Here is a 17272-nt window from a genome sequence, read left to right as displayed (position 1 = left end):
CAGATGTGGTGTGATCTTAGATATAGGCTACATGCACACGAATGTTGTTTGTTTCCGTGTCCGTTCCATTTTTCTTTTTGCGGATAGGATGCGGACCCATTCATTTCAATGGGTCTGGTTAAAAATGCGGACAGCACACCGTGTGCTGTCCGCATCAGTATGTCCGCTCCGTAGGCCCGCCCAAAAAATAGAACATGTCTTATTCTTGTCCGTTTTAGGCATTGTTACAATGTATCCACAAAAGAAAACGGATGGCATACGGATGGCATCCGTGTTTTTTTTTTTGCGGACCGCAAAACACATACGGTCGTGTGCATGTAGCCATAGTGTGTGGATGTCCTGTCCTTTGTGTCCTTGCCCTGTGAGTGTTTTTCGTGGGGCAGTATCGGCTGGGGTGCAGTGGGACACGAGGACCACCTTCCTTTTAGACTAACCATGCTCTGCAGACAACATTCCAGTAACTAATTAGGGCTTCATTCCAAAGCAGGCAGGAAAAACCTGAAAAATGTGCAAAGTTAAGAAAAAAACTTCACTATTACCCCTGGACAGTAACACAGACAAAAGTATAAGAGGCGACCTAAGCCCAGGTTATAGCAGCGGCCACCATGTGTCTGCCATTCAAGAGCCATGCTTCCATCCTCCTCACTTACCAGCATGTCGCCCTGGAATGCCCATGCAGAGCACATACAGAAGTCAGCATGCTGCAATTCATTACATTGCCCCCTAGAGGCCGCCACATACTATAAAAACACATTTCCTCTAAAACGACATAAAATGATACAATAGATATCAGTCCAAGGGACGTCCTAAGGGGTTAAAACTGTATTTAAAGGAACACGCTCCAGGAAATCTGATACACTGTGTAATGTCTAGTGCATGACACAATGTTACTATGTGGGGGCGCTATTACTGAGGGGTTAATATTACTTTGAGGGACAAAGAAGAGGCAATTACTTTCTAGAGGCACAGACTTCGCGTCAGCACTATGACCTTGTGGGGACAAAAAAGGAGGATTATTCATTTTCAGGGGCACAAATACTTTGGGGGGTATTACTGTGGGGAAAGGGGGCATTACTACTGCGTAAGGCACAAAGGGGGGAAACTTTTTTCTTTGTTAAGGGTACTAAGTGGGCATTATTACTGGAGGGCAGAAAGGAGGATACTATTACTTTTGGGCACAAAGAAGGGTACTATTACTTTTGGGCACAAAGGAGGGTACTATTAATGTGGGGCACAGTGGAGGGCGCTATTACTGGGAGGACTAATGGAGGCTGCTATTACTGTGGGGCACAAAGGAGGATACTATTACTTTTGGGCACAAAGGCAGATACTATTAGTGTGGGCACAGTGGATGGCGCTATTACTTTGGGGCACAAATGAGGGCACTAGGGGGATTTTTATTGTGTAGGGGCACATAGGAGACATGGCACAATGGGGGGAAGCATTGTTGTGTGGGGGCTTTATGGGGCACTAGTAGTATGTAGAGGCACTGAGATGGGTATGGAGGTCAGAAATTGGATAAGGGTGTGCTGTCTTCGATATATTGGTGCAGCGTTCAAACTGGAATTGATAGAGTTAAAACCGCTCTAATAAAACGCTTTCAAAACTAGCTAATTTAGAGTTATGTACATGTTCAACCATCTGACCTCTTGTTTTTGTGATATTTTTGATACAATTCTGTCTGCCTGCAGCCACCACTAGGTGGCGCTTACTAGTGACACAGTACACAGTGAGCTGAGCTCCCCCTGGTGGTGGCTGCCAACATTTTACTATTCATCTCTGTGTCTGTGCAGAGGATTTGGAACTCTGCATTGAATGAGGGTGGCATTGAATGAGGGTGGCATCCCCAGATTAAAAAGCACTCAAACAGTTCTTGGGGTTTATCATAAACATGGGATAAATGGAAAGTTCTTTGGGTGGCAATTGCCCACCTCAAAACTAATCCTTTCCTTCCATGTCAGACTCATGGATTCCAGGAAGCTGAGATATATGGTTTTGTTGGCAGTTTCCTGTCCCTGTGCTGCCTGTGACATGAAGGAAACATTGTGATAACACTGACAATGTAGCAACTCTGCAAAGTCAAGGGATCAGAAATCAATAGCTTCAGATCCTGACGATCACAGCCTTCCCTCCTCTCTCTGTGTGAGCACCCTGCAAATAGCTCCTCATATCTCAGCTTCCTGGGCCTGTGTAAGCATTCCCTCCAATAGTCCTTTTTCTCATAGACTCATCCAATGAAACATTCCTCAGAGGAGCAGAACTTATCTACACTGACGAGCAAAAGGGTAACAATGTTTTGAACTTTTGACTTTCAGGCTCCATATCTCACCATCCACTACAGCTTCGGACGCGAGACTCCCATCATCCTATAGACAATCCTCTCGGCTATCTCACACATACATTGGACTTGCAGCTATTTAGCATATGATTAGTTCTGCAGATTCTTCTCATGTAACTGCATTGTTCCTGTTCTGCTCCTGGTGGTGGAAGAATCTCTTTCTTCTTGTAGACTACAAATCACAACCTGTCCTCACATTCCCTAATAGCTCAGTGTGTTATTAGGTTGATTCCCAAGCGAAAGGTCACTGGTCTGAATCCAGGAGCCGCCATGAAAAATATCTCCGAAAAAAAAGAGAAACGTCCTCATCCTGCTCATCGATAGCGGCATCTCGGCCAAGAAAATTGCCAAACTGCATCATGTGAGGCCATGACAGCTGGAAGAATACGAGATGTCCAGCCATTCCAAAGCCAAGAGGTGGACGTCCAGGCAAAATATCGGAGTCCACAAGTCGGCTCATCACAAGGTCTATCAGCTCTGGCGAGACAAACACGGCAGTGGAGGCGGCTCGTGTGCTTCATAATAGTGAGATCAGAGACGTCCATGCAAGCACCGTGTGACGCGCATTACACAAGCCTGGAACGGTGGCCTGAAAAAACGGTGGAGAAGCCTCGACTTCAATCATAAGAAGCATCGGCTCGAGTTTGCAAAACAGTATGAACAGTGGACAGTAGAAGATTGGAAACGGGTGATTTGTAGCAATGAGGCGAAGGTCAATAGACTGGGCTCTGATGGGTGCAAATGGGTCTGTAGAGGAAAAGGGGCCTAACGGATCGAGAAATTGGAGGAACTGTCAAGTTCAGTGGAGGAAGCCTGAAGATATGGGGTTGTTTCACAGCCAAAGTTGTTGGATACTTGACCAGGTCAATGGTGGTCTCAATGCTGAGCTATATGCGAGTATCCTACAAGATTAATTACTTCCTACACTCGAGTACTATGGGTATGAAAAGGACGACATAGAGTTCCAGCAGGACAACGACCCGAAGCATACATAGAGATTGGAGAGGAAATGGTTCAATGACAATGAAGTAGAGGCGCTGGGTTGTCCCCCGCAGTCCCCAGACCTCAACCCAATCCAACACTTGTGGGTAGAGTTGAAGAAAAAGCTGTATTCGTACTGTTGACCAGTATGGACCAACATTGGGAACGTGTACAAGAGACCTGGGAACAGATTTCGGTTGAGACATGTTTGAATCTGATGGAGAGCGTGCCCAGAAGGGTTCAGGCCGTGCTGAAAGCCAAAGGTGGATTTACAAAATACTAACAAAATAATAAAAATTAAAATGTAGAATTTTAGGCGCAAAACAGTAACAACGCAGTCACATGGGAAGAATCTGCAGAACTAATCATATGCTGAACAGTTAGTATGAGATAGCCGAGAGGATTGTCTATAGGATGATGGGAGTCTCCTGTCCGAAGCCGTAGTGGATGGGGAGATATTCTAAACATTGTTACCCTTTTGCTCATCAGTGTAAATGTTCCCCAAAATGTTTTTTTCTGGAATGGCCCGTAGCTGCTTTTGCATGGATTGAGGTCAGAGTCAAAGGATTGGAGATAAACCTGTGGGAGCAATGTGGAGGGAGGACGGCTGTGGGGTCACCAGTGGTCACCCTGACTTTGTTCATTTTGGTGAAGTTCACAGTAACCATATTCGTTACATTATTTCATTTTGCCTAAATTGCGAAGTTTCATCAGATTCTGCCGTTGTTCTCTGGGGTCACCCTATCCGCTCCTACCTTTCCCGATGTCTTGATTCCTTTGGCAAGTGATGCATAGACGATGACCCAGGCCAGGAAGAGGGAAAAGACGAGCGGCCAGCGGATTTCACCGGGGTACTCGATGCCGGCCGAAATCTTCAGCATATTGTACCTGAGATGACAGGGCTATTACAAACTATATACGGGGCAGGGGGATCATACAACCCACACATTGTGCTATAGGTAAAGGGTATGCTTATTTTTGCAACCCATTTTTGCATTGCTTCAATGCATCTAAACGAAAAAAAAATAATCAACGTTGCCAATAATCTTAATGTGAAAATCCCCTACAGCTTTGTGTATACAGCTCCTATGCAGAACTCTGTGTCTCCATGGTTACAGACCCCAGTGCAGTCAGGTGCTCCTCTGCTCCCCCTTCTGGTTTCGGTAGATCATCAATGAGAGGAAGCAGAGGCGCGAAGTAACGGAATTCCACAGAGTGAATATATAAAGTCCGACCTCCTTGTAATATATATTTATTCAATTTTTTTTTAGCAGTTTCACTCATTTATCAGTGTTTTTCTACAAAAATCCCGCCCCATAAATTATACCCATATTACATGACATCACATTTTATGGTCAGACCTTTGAGAGCCAAGTCTTACTTGAAGTATTCTTCACTCCCGCTGACAAAGGTCTTGTTGCCGTGGCTGGTAAAGTTCACCATGGTCAAGTTTGGATAGGCGGACATGCAGAACGTGCTGTTCTTGATTAGAATTTTTGGCTGGTCCCCAATGAGGCAGGAATCTGCAGAGACATAATACATGGAAGGGGGGACACTTGTATATGGACATTACTGGCTATGGGCCGTACAGCTAAAATCAGAGACTCCGGCTTAACTGCATTGTCTATTGGTGTCTAAGGTAATCTGCAATCTACTTTTTGTCTCATCAAAAGCTCAAACAGCAGCTCCCCCCCATGCTTTAGACTGCAGCTCTGCTTGTTCAGATTGGCTGCAGTGCAAGCAAAAGCTCAGCAAGAAATCGGTGCATAAAGAGCAGATTCCATGACAACAAGGGAGAAATGAGCATAAACTAAACCACCATTGATAAAAAATATTATCAGACATTGCTGAACATAGACTCAGTAAAAGGGGTTAATTTAGTAAATAGTGAGATTTGTCTTTTCTCTATGGAGGACATCAATATTCATAACTTTATTTGCTTATTCAGCTTGTATTACAATAATTACGTCTTCTTTCTACTTTCCTGTGTAAGTAACGCAGGGCATCAACACAGGTGGCACCCGACCGCACATCGCTATATCACCCACACACAAAAAATGTATATAAGTGCAAAGCAAACCTATCAGAAGTGCAGAACCTGAGTAATGTTCACATTTTGAACAGTAAACCTCAAATGTCCATCCTGCTATTAACACTAGGATTGTGTATTACACAGACTGGCCACAGGAGGGCGCAGAAGTGCTATTATAACCTAGCAAGCTGCTCTGCCCTGGGTATAAAGACTCATCCTCCAGACCAGAGAACAGAAGCTTTCCTGACCTGCACACAGAGGGTCCCGTTCACGCTCTAGGGCCCCAATGCAAAATATCTAATGCTGGTGTCTTCTTGTGCAGCAGAGGGACCAGGCGCCAGGGCTCCGCTGCGATTGCTACTTAAGCTATAGCCATGCCACTAGATAGCAAAAATAATCAGCAAAGAGGTAGCCCTCTGGATTCAGTGAAAAAAATGGATCCCTTTATTCACCCAACACTCAATGCAACATTTCACATCAACTCAATGGAGCCTTTGTCATATAGACAGATATACAGGTGAAAGTCGAAAAATTAGAATATCGTGCAAAACTCCATTTATTTCAGTAATGCAAATTAAAAGGAATTGCATTAATGCATCTTAAAATTAGAATTTTGTGAAAAGGTTCAATATTTTAGGCTCAAAGTGTCACAATGTAGTCAGCTAATTAATCCATAACCCCTGCAAAGGGGACCTCAAAATTGAGACTTTGGGGTTTCATAAGCTGTAAGCCAAAATCATCCAAATTATAACAAATAAAGGCTTGAAATATCTCGCTTTGCATGTAATGAGTCTCAGGTGTTAGTTTCACCTTTTAGGTTGCATTACTGAAATAAATGAACTTTGCACGATATTCTAATTTTCCGAGTTTCACCTGTATATAAGATAGATAGGAGTTAAATAGATAGATATTAGATAGATATTAGATAGATAATTACAATGTGTATCTTGGAATTCCAAGATGTTGCTATTGTTTTTGTGTTTTGTAAATTAATCAGACACTGTATGTTCTTTCTTCTATTTATGTTATTTCTATTTCTTTATATTTTTGTAGGGGCTTCATAGCCATAGGGTTGTGATAAAACTCGCCCTTCTGGTGGACAGGATTTATCTTATGAAGAAGGAAGTTTCAGTAAATCTATAGTTTTCCCCTAACACAAAAACAATCTTCCAGCAGAACTTACCCAGTAAAAGTCTGTTTTTATCTTTACAGTCTGGTGTATTCCATGGATTATCACAAGACGCCCAGGGTAAGACATAGACGAGTGAGGCGAAGAGATAGAAGAGGGTGTAGCACATGATGATGTTGTAGTATATGGCGATCAGAACGGAAATAATCAACATGGCAATCCCGCAGCCTGTGGAGAGGGGGAGGGGAGACATTTCCATTACACAAGTTCTAAAATACCCTAAAGTTTCTCATTCGGATGTAAAAAAAAAAAAAAAAGGATTAAACTAAAGTGAATAAAACATATTTATTGTTTTTAATAAAAAATTTTATTATCTGGATAATTGCACATTTCCAGAAGGACAGGACAATTTGCAACATTATAAACTGTAATAGCATCCTATAACCAGCAAGCAGAATGTTAACAACATGAACATTTCATATATAATAGAAGCTGCTGACACCCAAAAAAGACCCACATCTGTAGCAGTGCACTGATTTAAAGGGCTAGTACATCTAGAATTGGCCAAAGCATTTGAGGAGTTAATGGCTGGGAGGGGTTAATTTCATAATGTATCTTTTTAGGGGTTGAAGATGCATTTTTCAATGTTCATGAGATTTTCTGCATTTCCATAAAATTCCATGATAAAATTCTATCTTTCTGTAGCTACCACTAGGGGGAGCTCACTGAAGACAGGTCTATTATTGTGCTCTATAGATACTGCATAAATCTTAATATTTTATTTGCACCCAGCCAGTGGTTCTCCATGTAACTCCTGAATGTCTTCGCCCTAGAGAAGGCAGAGACATTTCAATACCGCCCCTGTCCCCCTGATCACAGTATACTGTACATGGCAAAGTTCAGGAAGCAACAGTCTCAATAATCATGTGTCGGGCAAATGCAGAAAAGCTTCTGGGTCTTAATAGCAGAGCAGCTATACAGTGCAGGTACACAATTCTGTCAAATCAGCAATTAAATGAGCTATTAGCAATTATTGGGTAGTTCAACGAGAATTGGCTAAAAGCATTCGAGGAGCAAATTGCTGGGAAGGGTTAATTTCATATAGAAGATTAAATATCAACTATTTTAAATATATATATTAACCTTAAATACATATATAATGTTTTAATGCACCCAAATGTAATTTTATGACCTTATCAGGGGGTGCAGTGGGTAAAAATAAATGAATGAATTATTAAATAAAATTTAAAAAAATAATAAAAATAATAATAAATTAAAAATCAAAATAATGCAAAATACAAAAAATAAATAAAATACATCAAAAATAAGAAAAAATAAAGACAACACAAAATACAAAAAATAAAACAAGTTACAAAAAAAGAACACTACTGGCCGACGCTGCAGCTTCCAGCCCATAGACCATAATAAAATGTAAAAAAAATATGAAACTGACTAATTGTTTACCATTTTTTTTGCATTCTTCTGGTAACAAAAGAAAATACTAAAATACAAATTACATAAAAATAAAGCATCACTGGAAAAAGGATGGAGAAATTTCTGAGCAAGTTATTGCTGTACTAAAACAACAAAAATGTGGTTGCTAACCGGGGAAAATAGCTCAGTCTTGTACTGGTTAATTCTGCCATAAAGCTGCGTAAGACCTCATGGACAGGGTGATATCAGGTACAAGCTCTGGGCAGTACAGGTCTGTAATACTGTACCTCTGAATGCCTCTGATTTCACACTGTATGAATCTGACAGAAAGAACTCATGGACCTTATATACTATGTTACTATCTTACTATGACTGCTCCAATATTATGGAGGTATTCTTCACTGGAAGCACTAATTCTAGGGAAGAATATCTCTGTAGCATGTGGTCATATGGAGGCACCACAGGACACTACACAAAGGGACGGATGCTGCAATACAGACATTGTACACCTGGCTCTAACTTTCTTAATACCATATTCATAAAAAGAGGATTAAAAACCTAAAACAGAAGAAAAGGAATTCTACAAATATTAGTGATGGACTAACCATCCAGAATAAATCTAGCTCATGCATCACATGGAAAATGTTGTGAGGTATTTAGATACAATCCGTATCTAACATATACCTTTTATTAATATTATTATTATTATTATTTATTTTAAAGTGCCATTAATTCCATGGTGCTATACATCCAGCTGGGGTTACACAAGTCTAAAAATATAATAGACAAGAAACTATTAACGGACTGGTACAGAGGGGTAGGAGGAAATGCATTTCAGTTTCTCATCATTTTCAACATCTCTACTTGCTGAAAGTGAATGAAAACCAGTCCTGACCTAATTTTATCACAACTGAGAGTTTGTTGCATTATATTCAGTCCAGGCAATTCTCTGTAAATTCAACTATCTGGACTCCAGGCTAATGTGTTTATTTGGGACTAATACAATGTAACAAACTCAAGGCAGAAGAAAGATTACAGAGGATTGTCTAGACTGGATCCAATTGCAACAAACCCTCAGCTATGGGAAATATTAGTTAGGGTAGGGAGGGTTTTCTGGCTCTGGCATGTTTTCATTCACTGAGAGAAAGTAGAGATAATTGAAATAATGAGGATTGAAACACAAAGTATATTAGAAACTTGAGTATAGAGGGTATATGGCGGCTCACCTGTTGTGGCAAATGGTTCTGGTGCTCTAATAAAAGAGGTTTCCCTGAAAACCCAGTAGACTAAAATGTAAATGATATTGTATAACAGGCAACTCAACCATCCAGAACTGCACCGATATGAGACATAATAGCAAGATATAATAAAATCCTTATCACTGTAACCAATTAATTGTGTTACAATCACTTATTTGAGATAATCAATTGGCTACAGTGATAAGTATTTTATTATATCTTGCCTATTATGTCTGGATGGTTGAGTTGCCTGTTATACAATATTTTTATATATTAGAAACTTGCAAAACGTTTCATTTGTACAAAGATTAAACTTGATAACCAGAAAATCCTCTTGAAACACCATAAAGATTACGTTAGATTAAATGTCATAGACAACACCAGAAGTCTAAATTATTAAGCTGTAGGAGTAGGAATCTAGATCTGAGAGAACATGTAAAATCTAGACTTTACATTAACTAAAATCTAGATCTGAAAGGACATGTGAAATTTACATTTTACAATAACTAAATGAGATCATCCACACATTAAGATCATGCAGTAGATAAAACAGGTTTTAAAAAAAATACATCAGAAATATTCTCATTGATTCTGCAAACATTCTGACATTAAAACTTAGAAACCTATGGGGAGATTTATCAAACTGGTGTAAAGTAGAACTTGCTTAGTTGCCCATAGCAGCCAATCAGATTCCACTTTTCATTTTCCAAAGGAGCTGTCCAAAATGAAAGGTGGAATCTGATTGGTTGCTATGGGCAACTAAGCAAGTTCTACTTTACACCAGTTTAATAAATGACCCCCTAGATCTTACATTAGTGGGATCAAGAATAATACGAATATTGTGTTAACATCGGGAAGAACACTTCTAGAATGTAGAACAAATGTAGAACATACAATACACTGAATGCAACCTTAACAATCTACTGTGATACTTGAAAATCTGGAGAATGTAATAAATAGGAGGAAACCTTAATAAAGTAGAACATCTATAATACAATAGAGGCAATAAAGGCAACCACAGCATTTTCTTTAATAATTGAAATCAAGAACATGTAATAACTCTAGAACATATAATACACAGGAGAAAACATCAGCATTCTACTCTAATACTTAAAATCTAGAAAATATAATACACAGGAGGGAACCTCAAAAATCTGCAACAGTACTTGAAATCTAGAACATATCCTACATAGGAGGAAACCTGAACAGTCTACTGCAATACTGGAAATCTAGAACATGTATTAAACACAAGCGAATCTTATTAAAGCAGTGCAATACTTAAACTCTAGAACATATAATACACAGGAGAAAACATCAGCATTCTACTCTAATACTTAAAATCTAGAAAGTATAATACACAGGAGGAAACCTGAACAGTCTACTGCAATACTTGAAATCTAGAATGTACAATACACTATAGGAAATCTACTACATCACTAGCCATATCACTAGAGACCTAGATTATATATGAGAGACTGCTAGAAATCTAGAACATGCACCTAGCGATAACACTAATAATCTAATGTATGTATCAAAGAGAACTCAACCCAGTATAAGAATCATTATAATGTATATGGAAGAGAAACACAGCTAGAAGATATACATACTAGAAGGCTAAGCTGATTCCAAGCTCAACTGGGCTTGGGGAACCCAACATGATCTGGATAAACATGCTTTATTTGTCAAGCTGAGGGAGGAGTAGACAATACACCCAACAGGACTGTTGCCCAAGGGCACATACACCCCTGGGGCCAACTAAGCAAAGACTATAAGAATCTAGCATATTACAAAGCAAGAGGAACATAGCACAGGAGTCTAGCACATAAATGACAGAGAACTGAAAGAGTCTAGAACACAAATCAGATGAAACACACATGGACAGTCATGTAAAAAACAGAACATTATTTCCAGTGTTCGTGATTTTTTTTTGCCTTTGCAGGTCAATGAGAGTAATTGTTTCACAGCAAGTGTTGGTAATGTGTTCACACGGCTCTTCTGTAGACTGATGTTATTATATGTTCTTTATGCAATTAATTGAGGTTTTCCAGTGTGTCAGTAAACAGTGATGCCCATCCATGATTTTTTGAGATGATATTTCATAAAAAATACAAAATCTAAATGGCAACCCTGTGTATGATGTCATCATAGAGATCAAACTTCATGGGGAATTAAGGAGCTACATCTGGAATATTACAGACAAACCAGTTGGGGAATCCATTAATAACCAGATTAGAACTTGATGAAATCCAGAATATAAGTTTTAGGAGAGAAAATAGTGAGGATTTACTAGTGACGGGGTCACCACAATGTTTCTATAATATATTAAATTCCCCCCCCCCCCCCCCCCAAAAAAAAGGAGGAAAAATGTGGTTGAAATACAAGTCTGCTACAAATGGATTTCAGGGCAATTCTAGATCTGCACTGAACCACATGTCTAAATAGAGAATGCCAGGGAACAATAAAGAATCTTCACAATAATACTTCACCCCAAAAAAACTAATCCGAGAAAAACCAAATCCAAATGCTTACAGTCTTTTTAGTCTCAGCTGAGGTCAGTGCATGATTCAACAATAAAGTAAAGTTGATAAAAATACATGGGGATTTAAGGGAGAGTAGAATACAGAAACCACTGAACACCAAGGGGATATCAATGGTTCTGTCATATGTGCCGCACACACCAGGGTGAACCTGCTTGGATGGACAAACGAGACAAAATGTGGTCCACGCAGGTCTTATTCTGCCTGGTTTAAAGCAAATACAGAAATTATCATACCCGGTCACAGATCATAGCGCTGCTGGGATGAGGCCATACAGTTATAGAATAATGTCAGTGTAGTAAAAGAATCCAGCACTTGGCAAAATTTCTAATCTTCTCTTAATTTCAATTCATTTTCATAAAATAAACATCCATATAGCAACTGTATCAACAGCTCCATGGGAATTAGCCTGCATGTTCCAGGGCGAGTACAGACGCAGAGAGCATGTAAAACATGTAGGCTAATTCCCATGGGCCTGCTGATGTTTGTGCCACCATTCAGTGATTAAATAATACCGTCATATAGTGCTCTAATAATATCACCATACAGTGATCAAATAATACCTCCATACAGTGCTGTAATAATACTGGTATACAGTGATCAAATAATACCTCCATACAATGATCAAATACTACCGCTATATGTTGATCAAATAATAGCTCCATTACATAAAATTATCTACTAATTACTGTACAAGTCATAAACAATAATTACAAGTTAGTCAGTTGAGAATGTGAAAACAATGTCTGCTATCATGTAGAGTGATCTAGAGCATACAGTGATCAATTAATACCGTACAGTGATCAAATAATATCGTCATACAGTGCCCTAGTAATATCACCATACAGTGATCAAATAAACACCACCATGATCAAATAATACCTCCATACAGTGCTCTAAAAACTCGTCTATAAAGTCATCAAATAATAGCTCCATGACATAAAATAATCTTGTCATAAACAATAGTTACAAGTTGGTCAGTTGAGAATGAGAAGAGAAACATGTGCAATCATGCAGAGTGATCTAGAGCACATTCAGATCAGGCTGTGTACTGTGTAACACATGATGAAATTATCTAAGGGTACAAAAGATATATTGTAATAAGTATGAATAATCTAGAATGGAAACCATTAAGAGAACCAGAAACATCTCTAGAAAGGGCAAACTGAACAAAGCAACTGAAATCCCCTCAAAAGTTACACAAAGTATCATCAAATAAAGTAACTGAAATGCACGAACAAAAACCCCTAAAAGTTTAAACATCAGAAAGTCAATGGATATTACTAATCCAACAAACTTTACTGATGCTATCTATACAGGCAGGACACTTCTGACCTAAGCACAGAGTCATCTATAGGAGCACATGTCTTCTGCTCTAGACCAGGGCCATCTTTAACGCAGGGCAAAAGGGGCAGCTGCTCCTGGGGGGCCCAAGGCAACTGCTTCTTGAGCCCCGCTGGCCACTGGAGGACCTTTCATGGGTCCAAACTTTATTAACTAAGTAGCAGGACATGTAGGCCATTTATGGGGGATGTCCCTGCACTTACTATTATTTCTGGGCGCCGCTCCGTTGCGCCGCTGTGGCCCCCGTTACATTCTCCCGCGCTGTATGCTAAGCAACAGCATCGGAACACCAGGGAGGAGACATCAGCTTTTCTCCCAGGGCGTTCCTTCTCTGGGCTGTAGTGCTGTCCAATCGCAGCGCAGAACGTCACAGCCAGGGAGAAAAGAAAACTCACCTTCTCCTTGGCTGTGACATTCTGCGCTGCGATTGTACATGGGACATCCCCCATGTATGCCCTACATGTCCTGCCACTTAGTTAATAAAGTATGGACCCATGAAAGCAGAAGCGGCCACTTGTGTTCTCCCTCTTGCCCAGGGTCCAATCAATATTGCAGACGGCCCTGGTCTAGACTCTAGAACCCATTAGTAGACAGGTTCATGCCACTCTTTCCAGCTCTTTCCCATGCCGGCCTCAGCTTCACCTGCAGTTGCTTTTCCATGAAGCTCCCAATGAACAGTTTCAGCAAATAGAAGAATCATAGGGCCCCATAGCAGAATTTTGATCCCATTACAGGAGAGCTGAGCCCCTTTTAGCATCTAGACCCAGGCCCCAAAGCAGCTTCTATACCTGCTAAAGGGAAGCCCTATAATATGGAGCACACAACAGAGACATCACGTGGACAGGTAAGCTAATTTTTGTCTGGGACCCTGATATCAGAGGCCTTTTAAATACCTTCATATAGAGCAAACTAACATTATAAAAGTAGAGAAAGGATAGAACTTGTATAACCTAGAACACAGATAAAAAGCCACAACAACATTAAAGGGGCTGTGCAGCCAGTGCATATTGATAACTTATCTTCAGAATAGGTCATCAATATCTGATCGGTGAGGGTCTGGCACCCGGAACCCCCATCGATCAGCTGAGGATAGGTCATCGGTATGTACTGTCTGCACACAGGGGCATAACTACCATAGCGGCAGACCATGCAACTGCTATGGGGCCCAGTGTAAGAGGGGGCCCAGTTGGGATCATCTCCTCTTCTACTTGGGGTGAAAACTTGGTCAGGACTCCACCCTCTAAAGGAACAACTTTTAGCAAATGAAGCAGTGGGAAAATGTCCCGGCGGAAACCCTTCTGTCCTGTGTGGGGGCCCAGGTTTGATCCTTTCTATGGGGCCCTTACTTCTCTATGTACGCCACTGGCTGCACAGCCCCTTTAAGAAGAGCAAAGAGACCAGGCCATCAAAAACGAGGACATGTTGAACATGTAATATAACAAATGCAATGTCATGGACTGATTAGACACAGGACATGTCATCTAGAGTAATTCATTTGTATCAGGCTAGGTTCCCATATGGTGGTCCTTCATCTATAAACCATGGCCGATGCATGAAACATCTGGATTTACAATGATGGCCACTGTAGTTTTTTGTGTTTTTTTTTTTCATTTTCTTTTTCTTTTTTTTTTTTATAAATCAATCCTAAGCAAAGCTTGGACTGATCAGACAGAACATGCGCTCTAGAACACAACAGCAATAGCATATGCCATGCAGCACCTAGAACAGTTTAGCAGTATCTCAACACATCCAAACATTAGCCTCATAATAACCTCTAGATCATTGATGTCAAACTCATGGCCCTCCAGATGTTGCAAAACTACAGCTCCCATCATTCCCTGATAGCTGTAGTATGCCCAGGCATGATGGGAGTTGTAGTTTTGCAACAGCTGGAGGGCCACGAGTTTGACATCCCTGCTCTAGATGTTCCATGTATAGCAGTCCTGCGCTCTCAGCCTCAGTGTCCTGAACTAGTGACCCAAAGGACAACCCAGTATTGTTCCAAACAGTAATTGCTACAGAAGACTATCTCCACACAGCAGTGCCACAACTACCCCCGACTGTTCTGCCCGTTTAGACCAAACACCAAGGTCATCCCAGTGTGACACTGTTCATATCATTGCTCCTACCGCACATAATCATTAAAAAAAATGCCTCCAGCCCAATAGCAGTGTCCATAAAAGTGTTCTAATAACATAGTAGGTACTATAATGCCAGTACCAATATGTAAGTCACAGTACCACCAGAACACTCTCTTCTTCTGAATGTAGCCATCACTGCCTGTGTCACTCCAGCAAGTGATAGGAAAGTTTATACCGCCACATTGTGGCCACCCTGGGCATAAGTGATGTAAAACACCCAGGTGATGACATGGATAATCTAGAGCAGAATATTTCAGAAGATACAAAGGGTGTGATCCATAACTTTATATACCCAACAACATACCAAGGTCATAGAACAGGTGCTATAGAGTCTACTGGAGCCTTTTCCTCAAATCTATAGGTGGTATCTATTTACATATGGCTTCCTCACTTGAGGGTCCCCAAGATGTTAGTAAAAAAAAAAAAAAAAGAGCAGAAGGAGACAAGCATGCCTCTGGATGTAGGGTGAGAACATACATTAGGTAGGCACCTCACTTACATTGCTGCTCTGGAGCCTTCTTTGTATCCTACTGTAGGATATGCAATCTAGAGCACAGACCTAGCCTCATCTAGATCAGTGGTTCTCAAGGTCTCTAAACCAAGTACCCCCTACTCAAACAAACAAAATCAAAGTGCTGAGAACTATAATGATACACAGAGCTGTTCCTTACCAGTAAAGCACGAGACCAGTGCCAGTGCCTCCTAATGACATGACATGTATGCCGACATAGAGCTGCAAATTTTGCACCACTGTCTTATTTATTATACTCACTTATATAGCACTGACATATTCCGCAGCGCAGTACAGAGATTATCATCATATGCTGTCCCCAGAGGAGCTCACAATCTAGGTTCCTTATCAGTATGTCTTTGGGAGAAAACCAGAGTAACCGGAGGAAACCCTGAGGGAACATGCAAACTCCAAGCAGATGTTGTCCTTAGTTGGATTTCAACCTATGACCCTAGCGCTGAAAGGTACAAGTGCTAACCACTGAGCCACCACTAACTACTTAGCCACCATGCTGCTTAATAAACTACTATTCCCAGCATTTCTCAAAATTGCCAAGTGCTGGGAAAAGTTGAAAAACATTTGCACAAACCTGGTGTGCGCCGCGATTTGCAACTTTTTTACAAAGCACAATGAATTGATTACTAAATGTGGCCCAATGTATCATAGTCATGAGATGCGTGGCACTTACCTTGCAATGCAGGAATGGCTTTCCACACAGAGATGGGGCCCTGACTGGCAAACTGTCCAAGTGACACCTCCATGAGGAAAATGGGGATCCCAGCTAAAGCCAACATTGTCAAGTAGGGAATGAGAAAAGCCCCTGAGAGAACACAAAATGAATTAATAGGAAGTCGAAACATTGTAGAAACTAGACACATAACACGTAAAATAGCAAAGAACAACAGATCTTCTTCAGGGTCTTTAGACCCTTTCACTTTTTATGTTGCTCCTTGTGCTGGAAGTTCCCCCATCATTCTGCACTTCATCCCCCATTATGAGAAAGTGAGAACAGAAGGTTAGAAATCTTTGCTAATTTATTGAAAAGGAAAAACTAAAATCTTGCATTGACATTAGTCTTCAGCCCCTTTACTCAGGACATAGGTCTTCAGCCCCTTTACTCAGGACATAAGTCTTCAGCCCCTTTACTCAGGACATAGGTCTTCAGCCCCTTTACTCAGGACATAAGTCTTCAGCCCCTTTACTCAGGACATAAGTCTTCAGCCCCTTTACTCAGGACATAAGTCTTCAGCCCCTTTACTCAGGACATAAGTCTTCAGCCCCTTTACTCAGGACATAAGTCTTCAGCCCCTTTACTCAGGACATAAGTCTTCAGCCCCTTTACTCAGGACATAAGTCTTCAGCCCCTTTACTCAGGACATAAGTCTTCAGCCCCTTTACTCGGGACAAAAGTCTTCAGCCCCTTTACTCAGGACATAAGTCTTCAGCCCCTTTACTCAGGACATCAATCTTCAGCCCCTTTACTCGGGACATAAGTCTTCAGCCCATTTACCCAGGACATAAGTCTTCAGCCCATTTACCCAGGACATAAGTCTTCAGCCCCTTTACTCGGGACATCAATCTTCAGCC

The 17272-nt window shown here is 40.8% G+C and overlaps 1 protein-coding gene across 1 annotated transcript in view; it reads right to left on the bottom strand.

Moving 5' to 3' along the window:
* SLC6A5 (solute carrier family 6 member 5) overlaps positions 1-17272 on the bottom strand; it is a 63646-nt gene that overhangs the window by 38958 nt on the left and 7416 nt on the right. Inside the window, exons 5-8 of the mRNA XM_044270464.1 lie at positions 16374-16505; positions 6535-6708; positions 4701-4842; positions 4075-4207 (exon numbers count right to left, since the gene is read on the bottom strand). Of these exons, the coding sequence (XP_044126399.1) occupies positions 4075-4207; positions 4701-4842; positions 6535-6708; positions 16374-16505 (581 nt within the window). The remainder of the gene's footprint in view (positions 1-4074; positions 4208-4700; positions 4843-6534; positions 6709-16373; positions 16506-17272) is intronic.

The sequence above is a fragment of the Bufo gargarizans genome, chromosome 10, assembly GCF_014858855.1.
Source record: "Bufo gargarizans isolate SCDJY-AF-19 chromosome 10, ASM1485885v1, whole genome shotgun sequence".
NCBI lineage: Eukaryota > Metazoa > Chordata > Amphibia > Anura > Bufonidae > Bufo > Bufo gargarizans.
The sequence above is the reverse complement of the archived record's forward strand: the minus strand, read 5'-3'. Positions and strand labels throughout refer to the sequence as shown.